This window comes from Thermobia domestica, chromosome 7 (genome assembly GCF_964235325.1).
Source record: "Thermobia domestica chromosome 7, izTheDome1.hap1.1, whole genome shotgun sequence".
NCBI lineage: Eukaryota > Metazoa > Arthropoda > Insecta > Zygentoma > Lepismatidae > Thermobia > Thermobia domestica.
In genome coordinates, this window is record NC_137460.1 from 76471004 (window position 1) to 76488150 (window position 17147).

Below are 17147 nucleotides of genomic sequence, written 5' to 3' on the forward strand. Positions count from 1 at the left end.
TGAAATTCTGGAATTACTTCATTATGTCTTAACCACAATGGACTTGTGAGCAACTGATCTTTCAAATACTTCGAAGCTTTGTAACATCTGTTACTACAAAAATTCTGAAGAAAAGAAAAATATACTTAATACATGATAATAAATATTTCATACACACACACATTCCTAAAACAAAACAGGTAAGTTAGTAATATGTACATAATAAAAGCTCAATCTATTTTAAGAAAAGAAGGTCTCTATATCCGCTGTTTTCTTTCTTTCAACAATTTTGAAAACGAGCGAGAGAGAGAGAAGCACTATTGCAGTTCAGATTTTACTTTGAAGTTATTACGAAACAAAATTGCAAGTTTTTGAGATAACATACATTGCTAAATTCACCAGCCCTGCTAATCTGCGGGTAGCCAAAATTACGCAGTGACAAACAACACGTCGAACACTATCATCATTTTATTTCATGATACAGCAAATCATCCATTTGACAGACTAACTGGTACGAAAGAGTGTCTGTTAAATCGCGATTGTGTTACGGACAATGAAACTCCTGACATTTGTGTATTAGAAGGGAAGCTTCAGTTGTTTCCCGTTGAAAGTTTGTTTTTTTAATAATCACTGCCTTACTCCACTTGATAATGTATTAATCGTTGAAAGAGTCGCTGAGCTGAATAGGTCTTAGTTGTAGCAAGTATAGATGATAAAACTTTTTTTTAGTTTAACTTCCCATGATTATATTCTTTAGGCTAAGGGAGACACATGATTAAAACAACTGAATGATTATGGAAAAACTCAAGGAATGAGAATATGGGAGGAAACAGGAGTACGCCGAGAAAACCCACAGACGTGATATTGTCCATTACAAACTTACTTGGCTGGGGATCAAAGTTAGGACCCCAAGCATCAGAGGTAAGCGGTCTACTACTGAGCCATTGTTGAATTGAGTTGATTTTGAGTTTAACGTCCCGTTCAGCAGCGAGGCTATATGAGACGTGGACTTACTGTTTAACGTTGAATCCGAACCACATGAACTCCCGCCGGGAATTACTGAGTCATCGTGTCCCACAATAGACGATACAGATACTGGCACTAAAATTACATATACATTTCTCACGGAATCCAAGCAAAGCTATTATTATTTTAAAATTTATTTTCCAAGATTTCGACCTTGGGATTCTGCAATATAAAGACACACATTTAGCATAACAAGCTTCTCACAGTTATGGCCTATAGACTAAACGCACGGAAATGAATAATTACGAAAATTGGTTGAATATGAAAGAATCTGGAAGGAAACATGAAAATCCCGAGAAAACCTACGGGTACAATGCTGTCCAATCAAACCACAGGTAAAGAGCTCTATCATTGGGTCACACTGTGTCCTCAGCAAATCGATATTGAAAAACGGTACAACTTGTTTTATAATTATGCGGCCTTCACCAATTTCACGTTCAACATAAACTTTACTTTCCGATAATTTCTGTCAAATACATACAAATAGCATATTGTGCTCTAGATGATAGAATTACATAATTTTAGTGCATATCTCAACTATTTGACTCGTAACAGTTTAGCGTCGATCTTTAAATTGCTTTACATCTACAGAGAATATAGTATTTAAAAAATATGTTTCCTTTCTCTAGTCTTCAAACGAAACTATTTTTGATGTTTCATTCACGTTTTACTTACCTTTCTATGCATTTCAATGGCGTTTCATCGTCGGAGCTACTGAAACTAACTAATTTTCTCCAATAATTTAGTTTTAGTAGCTCAGACGACTAAAATGGTGATCGTACTTCGATACCTTAGCGAAATGGGTATAAAGTACATAAAACATGATTATAAAACACCAAAAAGCATTTTGATGATTCATGTCTATCTCTACTAAAACTTACGAAGTATATGGTACCATTTCTTTACCTTCTTTATACTCATTTAGTACGGATAACAACGACAGTGTAGAAGCATGAAAAACGCGCCACCTTTTGTCTATAATGAAGCAATTATCGATAAACCTATGAGTCTTCGTGTTAAAAAAGAAAAATGTCTGACGGTTATCCATCCATTTGATTTTTCTTTTCTACAGAAATAAATCGCACGCGACGAACGGACACATATATCGCACGAGTTCAACCAAACTCATCAGATCTGGATCAAATTTTGATCCTTTGACGAATTTAGTAAGCATATGAAATATAATGGTGTGCAAGACTTTTGTTCTCGAGCTATGGGCTATCAAAGGTGGGGTCTGGATGCTCAAATTTTCAAAATAAACACATAAATAAATGTTTAATTTCATTTTAGAACTAAAAATATCTAAAATAAACCTCTTATAAACGTTAATATTAAGGTGTAAGACGGTAGATCAGAGACAGTTGATTATCTATATTGTAAATGCAGTTCTGTAAAAACTTGCTTTAAAAAGTCGATGACGGACTATTATTTTCGTAATATGGAAACTAGTTGTTCTATATGGCAGTGGTTACCAACCAACGTGTCGCGACATACTGATGTCACGCCATCCCATAGGATGCTTAGCGAAATGTTAGAATTCGAACGTTATTAAGCATTTAATAGTTAGTTGAAATCGATTTTGAGACAGATTGCAGCAGTCAACGCCTGCAGCAGTAGCAGCAATGATCAGTGCTGCATAGTCCTACTTTATAGAAACTTATAGGTGTACACTATAGAAACTTGTAGACTTATACTATAGAAACTTGCAGGCTTACACTATAGGAACTTGTAAGCTTACACTATTATAATTTATATAACTCTTAATAAAAATCAAACAAATATATTCCAATGTTGTTGGTGTCGAATAAAGTATGTCATCAGTTAAAAAAAAATTAAAAACTGGACCCACTGCTATAGGGAATAGTTGTTCAACCTGTTACATATTTTAAGAATGAATGCAGTGTAAAAACTTGTCTTCTAAAAAGTTCACATTGATGTAAGATAAAACTCGTGACTTTGTGTATACCGGTCAGTGCTCTGACACCAAACCACAACAATGCCTCACCTGCATGTATTAAACAAAGAATGAAACATTTAAAGGACTGGTAATATTTAAATAAAACTTGATCTAATCTTACCTTACGCTCCGTAATATCATAAACTTTGTTTAATTTCGACGAAATATGAAACTGTTGCTTGGGTATATGTGCAAGAACTTTATCACACAATGGATACCCACATTGCTTCATGATTGCCCTTTCCTCTACAATATCTTGGAAGTGTTCTTGATTGATGAATTGTAGCTGAAAGAAAGACAAGCGTGCTTATGTTTATGACGAAAAGTTAAAAATATACCTAAACTATTTATATCAAAATTACCGAGCTCATAGTGGTCTGGTCTCTTGAAAATAGTTGAAAAGTGACCAAAAACACACGAAAAAGTTACCAAAATCTCATCATGCCCCTTTTTTCCTTTGTCAATTTCTCCATCACCTCTCTCTGTTGTTTTGTTTCATCTTTTTTTCTTTACTTCTTCTTTTTGAGCTTCCTCCTTTCTTAGGTTTTCTAAGTATGCTTTGTAGTTACAGTAAGCAAATTTAGCAGATGTAAAAAGCTTCTGAATAAGTGGAACCAGTTCTGGCCTATTTCCGAATTTCTTCATCCCAGACATTGTATTTAACTTAGCATTGAGAGTTCTCAAAGCCATGAAATATTCAAATTCATCACATACTCTTAAGAAAAACATACAAGAAGCATAACACTCAAGACGAACACGATGAACCACACAAACACACACACACACACAACGTTGAGCGGAGCGTTAACTATTACGAGAGAAAACTAAAAGGCTATTATGATAGAAGAAAGACTAGACACAGAAGGATTCTCAACCCCACCTTGAGAGATTAAGCATCCACCAACCATCCACTGTGCTTTAGAAAGTGAGAATAAAGCTCACTGTTTCACATGTGGGACCAAGTGCTGAAGCTTTCAGAAGAGTAATGAGTAACAAGTTTCTGCATTTACTTGTATATTTTTCTTAGAAAACTGCCAATGCAAAACATAAATCACACGAAAAAGTCACCCTACCTCCCAAAAAAGTAACTTTTAGTAAGAAATTTGAAAACAGTAACTTTTAGTGACCAACTTGTAAAAAAAAAGTAACTTTTAGTTAAAAAAAAAAAAAAAAAAGCGACTCGCTATGAGCCCTGAAATTATATATTAATCATACATCTGATGGAAAAGACGTAAACAGGTACTGGAATATACATATTGATATGAAGCAACACGACAGCTAGTTTTCCACAACTTCTTTTTAATTTACCCAAAATAACAGAAAACAAGCAGCCACTGCAAAACATTGTAAACTAACAAAACACAGTATTTGAAAAGTTAGTTCAAATAAAGCAAACACACAACATACAAGAAGTTCCATACTTATAAGTCGTAAAACGCTGGAGACAAAGGGTTAGGATTAGATTAGGGTTTAGCACCCCTTTCAGCACGGGGACCTACAGGTTAACGTAGGATCCAAACCACATGAGCTCCCGCCGGGAATCAAATCCGGGTCTTCCGTGCCAAAGATGCGTCGTACAAGAAGCGAGACAGGAAAATATCAAATGGTGCATGAAATGGCGCGTTTGGCCTATAAGGTCCTTTTATCATGGAGCTCTGAGGGATCATCCGAACTTTAAATAGCAAGGTATAACATTTGATACATTATTGAAGGGATCGTGAAACAATAATAAACTTTTGTAGGGAAAGGTATTCATGTGGAGCACCGTTTACAAAATGAGCACGATTTAATTGAGAGTCTTGCACAGCCGGTATCAATATCATATGGTGATGGTTGAAATACTGGAATATTATATCAGAAAGAATAAAGTAAATAAGTAAATAAAATGCAGATTAAGCATGATATATTTCTAACGGGAATAACTTGGGGATGACACAAGTTTTTTGTGTAATTTTGGATAGTACAAAGTAGAATGGCCATCGTGTGGCACTAAGTGCGCTAAAGAGTTAAAGGTGCCACAAGTGTATCTACTGAAGTGTAATACAGGTGTAGGGGATAAAATAGTTGTACCACGTAACCATTTTCTTAATACACTAGTCGTATATGTGCAAATTAAGTAGATGGGTATCGTGCTTTCTCCCGTTTTATCCTAAGTAATTTAACAGTAACTTAAATTTCCAGCGAAATTACCCATTCCAACACTAGAAACGTTAATGAGTGACCGTAATCTATGTGTTATGGTTCATGTTTTGGTACCTGTGAGAAATACGATTACTTTAATTAGGTGTAGTATAAGTCTGGAAGTGGGAGAGGGGTTATCGACTTTATATTTGTATAAGGTAACAGAAATATTCATACAAAAGACTTTAACTTTGTAGAAATTGGCAAATTTTCTAAGAATGAATGAGTGAGAGAGAGAGAGTGAGTGAGTGAGTGTGTGTGTGTGTGTGTGTGTGTGTGTGTGTGTGTGTGTGTGTGTGTGTGTGTGTGTGTGTGTGTGTGTGTGTGTGTGTGTGTGTGTGTGTGTGTGTGTGTGTGTGTGTGTGTGTGTGTGTGTGTGTGTGTGTGTGTGTGTGTGTGTGTGTGTGTGTGTGTGTGTGTGTGTGTGTGTGTGTGTGTGTGTGTGTGTGTGTGTGTGTGTGTGTGTGTGTGTGTGTGTGTGTGTGTGTGTGTGTGTGTGTGTGTGTGTGTTTGTTTTTACTTCACAAAAATAAAAATAATCGAGCTGACATATTAACTAACATATTTAGTTTTCTGTCTTGTTTACGTTATTTCTGCTTTAGTAATTCAAAACAGAGATAACACGAAGCCCCTGACCAAACAATTTTTATTAAAATATCGACATGTAAGTTTCGCTAAATGTAATCAGTTTGATGAAGCCAAAGGTTTAATTAGTTAGCGAAACTGCTATACATCGATATTTTAATGAAAATATTATATTTTACTCAGAGGTTTTGTGTTATTTCTATTCATAGATATCTGCTTTCATCTACGCATTACTGAACTAAAGTTGCGGATCTCCACGGCCTCGTAACGGTGCCCTATACCAACAATTTTTCTTTACAGATGTTTTCTATTTCCATTTTCCTTTCAATTATATATAAGATGCCATTACTTGCCATTTAAAATTTTGAAATAACCCCAGGGCCCCATAATAGAAGTTCTGTGGGGCAAGAGAACGGTTGATGCGATACGACATTTTGTTTCCTTCTATACACGCTCAACAATGGTATTAGTTCTCGAAATATCGAACCATGTGCTACTAATAAAGTAAATACTCACATTATCAAGAAACCACTTTTCATCAACTGGATTTTCCAATAATGTTTCGACAATCAACATAGCTTTATTATTACATTCTCGCTTCTTCTGAATAGTCGCTTCCAAAACTTCTTTTCTGAAACAACAGAATAACAACATTACAATTACAAACATTACTCCAAATAATAATAGCACCAATATCCTGGAGATTTTAACTCATCCATTTAGATGAAAAATTGGTTTTTCACTTATATAGATTCACTAATAGATACTAGAGAAGAAGAATGTCAGTGATTATTGATGGATACCAAAAACTAGAAGCCTTCACAAGGGGAATACATTTACGTTTAAAGTATCAATAGGGTAGATATAAAAAGGAAATATACATTTTGCAATGCAGTATTATATTCAAACCTATCGCTCGACTGACGGGGAATCGAAAATAGCTTACAGATCTACCATTTGAGCTACCAGCAACAGGAGTATATTTTGTTCGGTGCTTCTACGTGTAACGTCACACAATTTCTAACAATCGTTTGTAAAGGCAAGATTTATATTGACCCACTGGCATTATCCATATCAATTCAGGCCAATATTTTCAGCTGTTACTGAATTTAATAGATATTAAATTTAGGACAAAATAAGAAACTTATATTTTTTCGTTTTACAAATAAATAAATAAATAAATAAAAATAAATCCTCCTTGTCCGAGGTAGAGGTTGCCATTTCTCACGTACGAATTTTGTTAAAACATTAAACTAGTACCTGTAGAACGGTTCAAGACGTTTTGTTGCTCTTTGGTTTATTTGAAAGATAATAATTTACTGATTCAGATAATATCCTCCGTTTGGAAATACGTGCCCTGAACAGAACTTCCACTTTTGAGTTTTAACAGGTTTAAATAACAATGTTCATGTAATACGTGCCCTGCAAAAGGAGAACTTTCACTTTTGAGTTTAGCAGGTTTTATAAACAATGTTCATGTTTTAACTTCCGTGCCAATGTCTTGATTGTAGTGCCTTTCTAAAACTTCTTAGAAACACCAATCCCAAAATTCTTAGAATTACACAGCAGTTTTATCTCTAAAAGGGTACTACATACCCCGAAAAGGAGCACATGCCACTTTGGTTCTGAAATCTTTCATGATGGTTTTGTAAAAAGTCCACTCTCGGACCACTGCCTCAATATGGTAGAATAAAAAAGATAAATCAAACCAAGTTCGAATTGATGAAATGCTTTTATTCTTTTAGATCTTCTTCACACAGAACCTTTCAAATTATGAAAGGTCTTCCGGAACAATGAGGAACCATTCAGATAATTTTGTGACTTTGGACTAGCATGTAAAAGCACATGAACTCATAGTTTAGTTGTCACTATGTAAACAAAGAGGGCAGCTCACCAAATTTATGGTCCCAACAGCATCAGTAAGCTTTTGTAAGGATCCTGTTTATTGAGTTGTAGGGTTTTTTGTGGAAAGGATTAAGTTTCAAATGTCTTCTGGCTGGGGTCACAAGAGTGAAATGTTCTGACTACTTGCATATTTATAAAAGAGTAATATATAAGATTAGAAAAAAAAAAAACTTTCTTCTGGTTGGGAATAAGAGTACTCATTTCAAGACTGTTTCAAAATCAAGATGTTTCCACTGATGCCTTTCTGTACTCGAAATGATTTGAAAGAATATCAATAATGACTAATTGAAAAAGAAAAGGTGCAAATTCTAACAACTATGCAGTGTCTCTTTCAAAGGCCACATTTTATCTGCAACGAAATATATGGAGGACAAAACCAGAAATGGAAGGTCTGCAAAAGGAGTGTTTGGAAATTCGGATCCCTTTTGTCATTCTGTGAATGAAGCACATGTTCAAATTGTACAGTCATTTCATTTGGAAGACAAATGGACTGTTCACCCCAGAGTGCCAACAAAAAAAAAAGGCACTATCTCTAGTTGCATGAGAAAAGTGGTGAAAGTGAAGATATTAAAGAAACTTTCACCATATATAAAAAGGCACATTCAGTATTCCAAACTGAAAGATAAAAAGAAACCCAACAGGAGAGGGTCACTTTGTGTGGTAACTTTGAAGAACCTACTTGAGGACGTAGCAAATGACACCTTAACTGCACATGTAAAGTCGTTAATAATCTGTAATGTACAACGAGAGATTTGTTTGTTTCACGAATGTGATGACTGCCCTAGAATGGGAGAACTCACCTTACAGACACTTGTTCTGGAAAACATAGCAAGTGACTCTATTGAGGTTACATATAGAACATGGGAGGAAAATAAACTCAAGAAAACCGTTGTCATTGATACCTGCATTGACGAACTTGGGATATGAACACAAGCAATAACATCTGAAGAAATTGCAGCAACAACATATTATTATTCCGAAAGTTATTCCTTTCATACAATAGTCTATATAGACGAGTATGGCAAGAGTTTCCTATATCTATTTCATTCATTTTTTCGATTCAGTGATTTGATCTTTTGATTCTGGTTTTGACAGCTTACCTGTTCCGCTAACTTGATTGCGTGTATGAAGTCATGTGGTTCAAGGTTCAAGATGCTTTTTTGTTTGAATGGGGAATTATGGATATGGTGTGACGTCATCTCGTGTGACAGTCTTTAATGCTACACGTGGTTTCTTGAGTGCTGCTTCGTTGTTGTGGTGTTCGTGCAATGTCAAATGGCGTAGAAATTCTCGTGATGAAGAAGTCATAGGAGTTAAATTTTTATAAGCTAACAATATTAATTTGCGGAAATGATGCTTATAGATTTTGTTTCAATGTGAGTGTATTAAACCTTAAAAGGACTTGTGGTGTCTGTGAAAAGGAGGAGAAGCTATTGAACACACTTCGACATGATCGGTTAAGAGTGTACCTTGTATGTTATAAATGCCAATGTTCTTCTCACTTGAAGCAGTTGTTTGTGCGAACTGGCAGCTTTATTAGTGGATCTAAGGTGGAAGTATGTCAGATTCTTTTATTTTGTTATATGTTCGTATCAGAAATTACGAATTATGAGAATATTATTCATGAATGTTCATTTGGCTGTTTGTTAAGCAGTAGAACAGTTTCTTATTGGCTCAACTTTTGCAGAGAAGTTTGTTTTGAGGCTCTAGTTCGGCATTGAAATATGAGGTATTTGGTTTTAATTATTTTTTTCTTTAGTTGTAAAATATTTATTTGGTTTCGTTTGCTGTTCTTTCATTTTAAGTGTATAGTTTTGTGAAATTTCCACTGGATGTTAACTGCCGTATATTAAACTGTAATGGGGTTTAGAAAAGGGTTAGGATGGCGTGCTCCCTCATGTGTATAATATATTTTCCGTTTGTAAGAGGGGATTTGGGGGGCTTGCCCCCCCCCCTCATGTACCTTTCTTTGTTATGGAAGTATGGTGGTTCTTGCTGTAGTTTCACCTATTATTTAATACGTAATGTATTTTAAGTTTTGTTACATTTAGAATTGATACGATACGAAGTTCGCTTAGTTCTATATTTATCAATGCTTGAAATATTAGATGTTGTAAATAATAGTAGAATCATTATAGTCGGAACCACCATAATTTCTAACCGATTCGATTCGTAAGGAACTGGTTCCTGGTGATATTTCAAGAACTGTTTCTCGGAACTTTATGAACGATTCAATTGAATGAAATGGCCTAAGTAAACTTGCCGACGAGTATATATATATATTAGATACAAGCATTTGACATAAGTATTTCATATGGTGTAGATTAGAAATACGGGGGCATTGTTGTTAAAATTTACAGATAAAAACCTTGATTCAGAAAGTTAGTTAATGTAATGCTTAAGGAACTTATTTATGTAGGCGAAGAACACGAAAATAATCTGTGAACATACAAACAGTATCAACGTGAGTGGCAAATGCAGTTGTAATAAATAAAATAAAAAGAAAGAAAAAAACTGACTTGTAATGACCTAGAATAGGGTGAATTATTTCGCAGTTGTCTTCCTTTATGCGCATATCACAACTTTGATAACGTACCTAGCCCCATAGCAGAATATGCCGCGATCTGCGATGCGATCGCAGAAAATTTTCCGCGCCTGTGCAGAAAAATTGCCAGAGGAGAAAATAATAGCCAACAGAAAAGTATAAAAACATGCCTACTATGCGTAGATGGCTTAAATAGACAGACTACTCGCACAAGTATAGTTTGAACTGTTTTTTACGTCGCGTAAAGCGTATTTTTAAGAATCACAAGTGTTTCTCCTGTAGAAATTTTTTGCAGGATTCCTGCAGAAATCTTTTGAGTTACAAAACCTCATCGCAGAAAAAGACAGAACGTTCTGCCATTAGGGTGCCCAGTACCTATGATACCACCCAGCAAAGGCCTTTGCCCCAACTTTTCCATGCCTTCAACCGAAATAAATACAACGCCTCCTGTAGTGACCGACGACCTAGCAGAGATTGGTGTGTGTTCTTCTCAGGAGTAACCGTTTCAATGGAACGCAAGTTTACTGGCACATTATAAAATGTGGACACAGCTGGTGGGCAGGTGAAAATAAAATAAAGATTAGAACGCATTAGAATATAATCAGTGAAAGAATTGTAATCTTTGAACAATCATATCTGGTGACGTTATTCAACTTTACTTCTATTACGTTAGGTATCGACCAGCACAAACAAAATAGTCTACTATTTCTACAAAGAAATGTAAATTTAACTGTTAAATAAATTTGTCCTTGCATTCTTAATCTGCATGTTGCAAATTAGTTGACGTTACTATGGCCTTTAACTGGTTCAGATGAATCTATTCATTTGGATGGCTTCATTATACTACACTCAGCCTACACGAACAATACATAACGTAATGACGGGCCCATTTAACAGATAATTAGTTAAATCCTATATTATCTTCCAATATAGGAGGGCAATTAACAAGAATGTATTAAGCTAATAAAGAGGCAGGTTATATTTAAGAACACAACATTTTGAAAAATTTACAGGAAAAATGGAATACTCTTCATAAAAAGACATATTTCTAAGGAACAAATTTCCGCGTGTGACTGATTTAATTTGTAATTAATGTTTATGTTCACAACTGTACGGTAAAGTATGTGGATATGAAAACTGAATGTATTAGTAGATATCATTTTTAAACAGGTATAGTATTTCTGCACAGTGTTAAAACTGTAATTTACTTTACAAGTGTAACTTTACTAGTGTGACAGCATTATTAGTGCTGCAGAAACTCGTATCACTGCAAAAACCCATGTTAAGGTACTTAGCAACACACAAGCCTTAACCTAGTAAACTATAAGTTTCGAACGATAAAGCTGTCCCACTGGTGAGGCATCTTGCAACTTGAACACAGCGGATTTCCATTACCCTCGATTACGCACACTCGTCATCGCTGACGCGCCTGCTCCATCTTCGCTCTGTACTGACTCAGTTAAATAGCATTCACACTTTGGTGGTTACTTAGCACGATTTGGTTTGTTTTCATACACCACACTTTTTATGGTATAAGTCATGACGCTGAATTTATACGCAAGTTGGTAAAGAATTAATATCTTTCAACAGTTATTTCTGGTGGTCCACTCGATCCTCGTCTATGTTACGGGAGTATAGTAAGGTCGCCCATCGCAAATATTTTGCAGGGCAATTTGCAGAAAACTAATGATAAAATATAATTTTTCTATATTTTCACGAGTTGTTCGTAAACTTAATTTGTACGTTAAAAAGGGCAATTAGGCCTATGTTTAGCAGAAGGGGTCCAGCTCTTTTCTCTAAAAAATGTTACAATTTTGGTAATTTCTGTTCATATTTGGTTAGTTTAGGGTAGGGTTGGTTAGTTTAAGTTAGGTTAGGTTAGTTTAGGTTACGTTAGGTTAGTTTAGTTTACGTTATATTAGTGTAGGAGTCCCGCATAATTTTCTTACAAAATGATAGAATTTCGCTTATTTCTACTAATATTACGTTAGTTTAGGTTAGTTCAGGTTAGCTTACGTTAGTTTATGTTAGGTTAGGTTAGATTTGGTTACGTTATGTTACGTCTAAGTACTTGCATCACTCATTTCTCCTGTAAATTTTGTGTCTTTTACGTGCTTCTGGACCCCTTGTACTAAACATACCCCAAAGAAAGACCACTACCCTACCCAAACACACCTCTAATTGCTTGGAATTTGTCAAAGCATGAGAATTTGACATTGGATCCAGATTGCCCTGTTCTAACACATTTTCAAAAAAGCTAAATACATCTATTAAAAACAAGCTATTTTCACAGTTTACAGGCCATTTTCAACAGGTAAATCAATTAAATACTATACCTTCTTGCATACGTTTGTTCTGTCTTCGAAGTCCCTGCTCTTTTAGGTGGCATTTTATTCTTCTATACGACTAATACTTAAAACAAAAAAATAATGATATAAAAGATTTACACTCTTCGTGTGTTACTGAACTACAATGACTGCTTTAGACATCGACACCAGTCAATTACACACTGAGTATTTTCACACTTGAACTAAGTTTTTGAATTAACTACTAGTTTATTTATGCGTTACGTATTAATTCGAGTCTTTCTTTTAGAAACAACAATCAATTTAATTTCACAAATGGAAACAACATCCATCGCATATTTGAGGATATGAACTTTTACTTCGCATATCCTCAATCATTTGTTTATTATTTGTGACTTAAAAAAAAAAAAAAAAAAAAAAAAAAAAAAAAAAAAAAAAACAGAATTCCACGCTGAGACGCTACCTATAGCAACGTAAAATTAAAGAAAAACTTTCGTAACAGAAATAATAACCGAAATGTCATCATCATCATCTTCTTCAAGTTGAAGCGAAGATTCCTTTGTCTCGGATGTTGTACCGGGCTACATTGTTTCAACTAGCTACAAAACTGTGGCTGAAATTTCGTACCGAAAATAACAGTTTTGCACACAACTTAAATCTCATTCTCAAAATTGAATGAAGCGATTTGTTTTCAATCTGTTCCTGAGTCTTCTTTTGAATGTAGTCACTTGGTTCGAAGTTCGATTATGGAAACGTTAGGGGGGGAAAAGCCAACGAAGACTGTCTCATCCAGCATCTGTGTACTGATTAACTTCTTGCAAATATTCTTCAGTAGAAGACTTATTTAGCCATTTACCCATATTTTAACGGGAATTTACACATCTTTCCCGAAGATCTTTCTCAACGTTTATTGGTAACTTATACTGGTCCACTGGTGGATTGAGTGGTTATGAGCTAAGTCTCTACTGTGTAACCAATTATGGGGTGAGATCCATCAATGTTATCCTATAGGGGACCATTATAGGGGACCCGGCCTTCGTGGCTCACGCAAACAAATTTCTAAAGATTTTCTTAATACAAATTAAAAATACCAAATGTAATATAGCAACCAGGGAGATGACTCCTGCTAGAAAATTTTGTTCGGGCGTCCATGGCAGTGCGGCTTATAATACTACCACTTAGAGAACGAATCAAACTTCAGAAAATAATAAAATGACTCATAGAATGTATCCAAAAGTGGCTAAATTCAGAAAATCAAAAAGCGTTTTTTTTTTCTCGAAAATTTGTAGCCAGCCAGATTCTCAAAGTGGCCAGAACTAACCACAAACGGCCTTAAGCAGAGTTGTTTTCAGGTATGATTAGGGTCATGCTAAGGGCCTGACTACTGCAGAAATCATATCGCACACCCGGTGGAAGAGTGTTACAACTGAAAAAAATGGAAATTTTCAGTTATCATCGCTCAAAAGAGAATAGAGAAGAGAATACTGCCTCTACCTGGTGGTATTTTTTTTTTTTTTTTTTTTTTTTGCATAAACGTAAGTAGACAAATTAACCCCCAGTGTATTTATTTTATCTTGGCACGCTTCTCACCAGTGCACCTTTGTTGGCTTTTAAAGTACTTTCTGCTAGCACTCACGTGAACGTTTTCATCCAATAGACATCTTATTGGTTTTGTCGTGTGAGTAATGTTAGTTGTCAGCCAGCCTATCAAATAAGGTCATTGCTATTTGGCGGGTATTTGAAGTGCTTAGTTACCACACGAGAACAAGTGTGTTACAGTGACTTGTGAGTGGTGTGGCGTTTTTCTGTTTCCTAGCTTATATAGTAACTCGCAACTTAACTGTGGCATGGCAAGAACGCGTTGTAGACAGATCCATCCTTTAGGCGAGAAGCGTGCCAAGATAAATCAAACGTACTCTAGATGGCAGAAATACCAGTATTCGAAGGAGCGATTTTGGTACAATAACAAACTTTAGAAGTCATGTTCACACATACGTGTAATTTTGACTTTTAACAGTCTTCCACCGGGTATGCGATGTGTTAGTCGAACTCTTTAGTATGGCGCTAATCATGCATCCGAATGACTCTGCATCACGCCCAAAGAGTCTAAAATGGCAACCCTAACGTCTTGGAGTATGTTACCACTGATCACCGTGTTTTCTCTCTCTCATTAACTCTCACCTTGACAGCACAAGATGTGCTAGGCATGTGCCATTTAGGTGTCCCAGCTACTTTTTACGTACCAGATACTTGGCACATATGATATTCATGTGCTGAGTATGTACTTCAGCTGCCTACAGTTTTAGGTATTTGTTACACCTAATTGATATTTGGAACTATGTACCACAAATATAGCATTTATATACCTGGCTCAGTTTCGCACTCTAACAATCATTTGTTTTTATGTCGTCAGTTGGGACATATATCTGTCATGTTCTAGGTACGTCTTTTAGGTACATACTGTTTCAGATATCCTAACAAAACTAGATGTGCTAGGCATGCGCCCTTTAGGTGTTCTAAACTCATCTTCCATATTTTATGCATTTGTTGCTTCTTTTTTTCTAAGCGATTGTGTACCAGAAGCAACAAACGCATCAACTTTATTAGATGGCAACTGTCGCCCATCATTTGAAACTGAAATTGGAAAAACTGTGAAATGAAGTAAAAAGACACTCGTCATTTTGTTATAAAATTACATGGCGAGCAGATTTCAACTGATTCCAAACGGTTATCATCGAATATACGCAGTTAAAGGAGCACTCTGATCAGCCAAATTCAAAAGACCTCAACAATTTATCCCTCTACAAGCGGCATTCGCCTCCGTGGCCAAGTCGGAAGAGCACGCGGCTATCCTAACAGCACAAGATGTGCTAGGCATTTGCCATTTATGTGTCCCACTCCCAGCTACCTTTTAGGTACTCGACACTTGGCACATATGATAATCATGTGCTAAGTATGTACTGTACTTCAGCTACCTGCAGGTACTTGTTACACCTAATTGATATTTGGAACTCTGTGCCACAAATATAGCATTTATATACCTGGCTCAGTTTCGCACTCTAACAATAATTTGTTTTTATGTCGTCACTTGGGACATATATATATGTCATGTTCTAGGTACGCCCTTTAGGTACATACTGTTTCAGATACCCTAACAACACAAGATGTGCTAGATTTGCGCCACTTAGGTGTTCTAAATCCATCTCCCACATTTGATGCATTTGTTGCTTCTTTTTCTAAGCGATTGTTTACTAGAAACAACAAACGATTCAACGTTAATAGATGACAACTGTCGCCAATCATTTTAAAGTTAATATGGAAGAACCATGAAATAAAGTAAATAGACACTCGTCATTTTGTTATAAAATTACATGGTGACTAGATTTTATTTGATAACAAACGGTTATCGTCGAATATACGCGGCTAAAGGAGCACTCTGATTAAGCGAAATTCATGAAACCTCAACAATTTATCCCTTTACAAGCGACGTTTTCTTCATCACCTCCGCTGCGAAGTCGGAAAAGCACGCGGCTAGTAATCCAAAGGTTGGTGGTTCGTGCCTACCTTGAGATAATCTTTATTACTTGTTTAAATTGTTTTTTAGATTCACCTTAATATAAACACATTACACATATAGACAATTTATCATATTTTGGTGGAGTAATGTTGTGGTTCGTTGACGCTTACTGCATGGGAATATAACTATCACATACTAGGCACGTTCCCCAGGTACATGTCAGCAATGTGTCTAGGGCTGGACATAGACTATAACTTGTCATCTATGTGATTTCTCTCTCAGAGGTACATAAGGTATACTGGACACATTCCCATGTACCTGAGGGAACATAATAGACATATGCCTGCTATGTAATTGTGCTGTTAGGGTAGTATTTCAAAGGTTGGTGGTTCACGCCCATCCTGCAGTACATTTTTTACTTGTTTAAAGTGCTTTTTAGAGTCACCTTAATGTAAACACATTAAGCAAATAGGCGATTTAACCTATTTTGGAGGAGTAATTTTGTGGTTCATTGACGCTTACGGCACGGGGAACATAATTAGAACATACTAGGCACGTCCACAGGTACATCTCAGGCATGTGCCTAGGGTGGACATAGACTGTGACTATCACTTGCCATCCATATGATTTCTCTCTCAGATGTACATAAGGCACATACTGGACACATTCCCATGTACCTGAGGAAACATGATAGGCATATGTCTGCTATGTAATTGTGCTGTTAGGATAACCAGAGAAATGACGCAAGCCACAATGACCCATGACTCACCACGATTACTGACCCACTCGTACAGTATTAAATTCGTGGGTCAGACTGAGTTCCCTAACAGCACAGGATGTGCTGGCATGTGTCATTTAGGTGTTCCGGCTACCTTTTAGGTACCCGGCACTTGGCACATATGATATTCATGTGTTAAGTATGTACTTTATCTACATACAGTTTTCGGTACTTGTTACACCTAATTGATATTTGCAACTATGTACCACAAATATAGCATTTATATATCTGGCTCAGTTTCGCACTTTAACAGTCATTTGTTTTTATGTCGTCACTTGGGTCATATATATCTGTCATGTTTTAAATACGTCCTTTAGGTACATATTGTTTCAGATACTCTAACAGCACAAAATGTGCTCGGCATGCTA

The 17147-nt window shown here is 35.9% G+C and overlaps 2 protein-coding genes across 2 annotated transcripts in view; one reads left to right on the top strand and one right to left on the bottom strand.

The window, feature by feature from the left end:
- The window catches only part of LOC145690206 (putative RNA polymerase II subunit B1 CTD phosphatase Rpap2), a 28270-nt gene extending 15398 nt beyond the window's left edge, over positions 1-12872 (bottom strand). Inside the window, exons 1-4 of the mRNA XM_081764874.1 lie at positions 12515-12872; positions 6245-6359; positions 3084-3248; positions 1-104 (exon numbers count right to left, since the gene is read on the bottom strand). The exon at positions 1-104 is cut by the window's left edge and continues 24 nt beyond it. Coding sequence (XP_081621000.1) covers positions 1-104; positions 3084-3248; positions 6245-6359; positions 12515-12567 — 437 coding nt within the window. The 5' untranslated portion in view covers positions 12568-12872. The remainder of the gene's footprint in view (positions 105-3083; positions 3249-6244; positions 6360-12514) is intronic.
- Positions 8911-17147, top strand: part of LOC145690207 (phosphatidylserine lipase ABHD16A) — a 162309-nt gene continuing 154072 nt past the window's right edge. The window contains exon 1 of the mRNA XM_081764877.1: positions 8911-9362. The gene's annotated coding sequence lies outside the window, so the exon portion shown is untranslated. The remainder of the gene's footprint in view (positions 9363-17147) is intronic.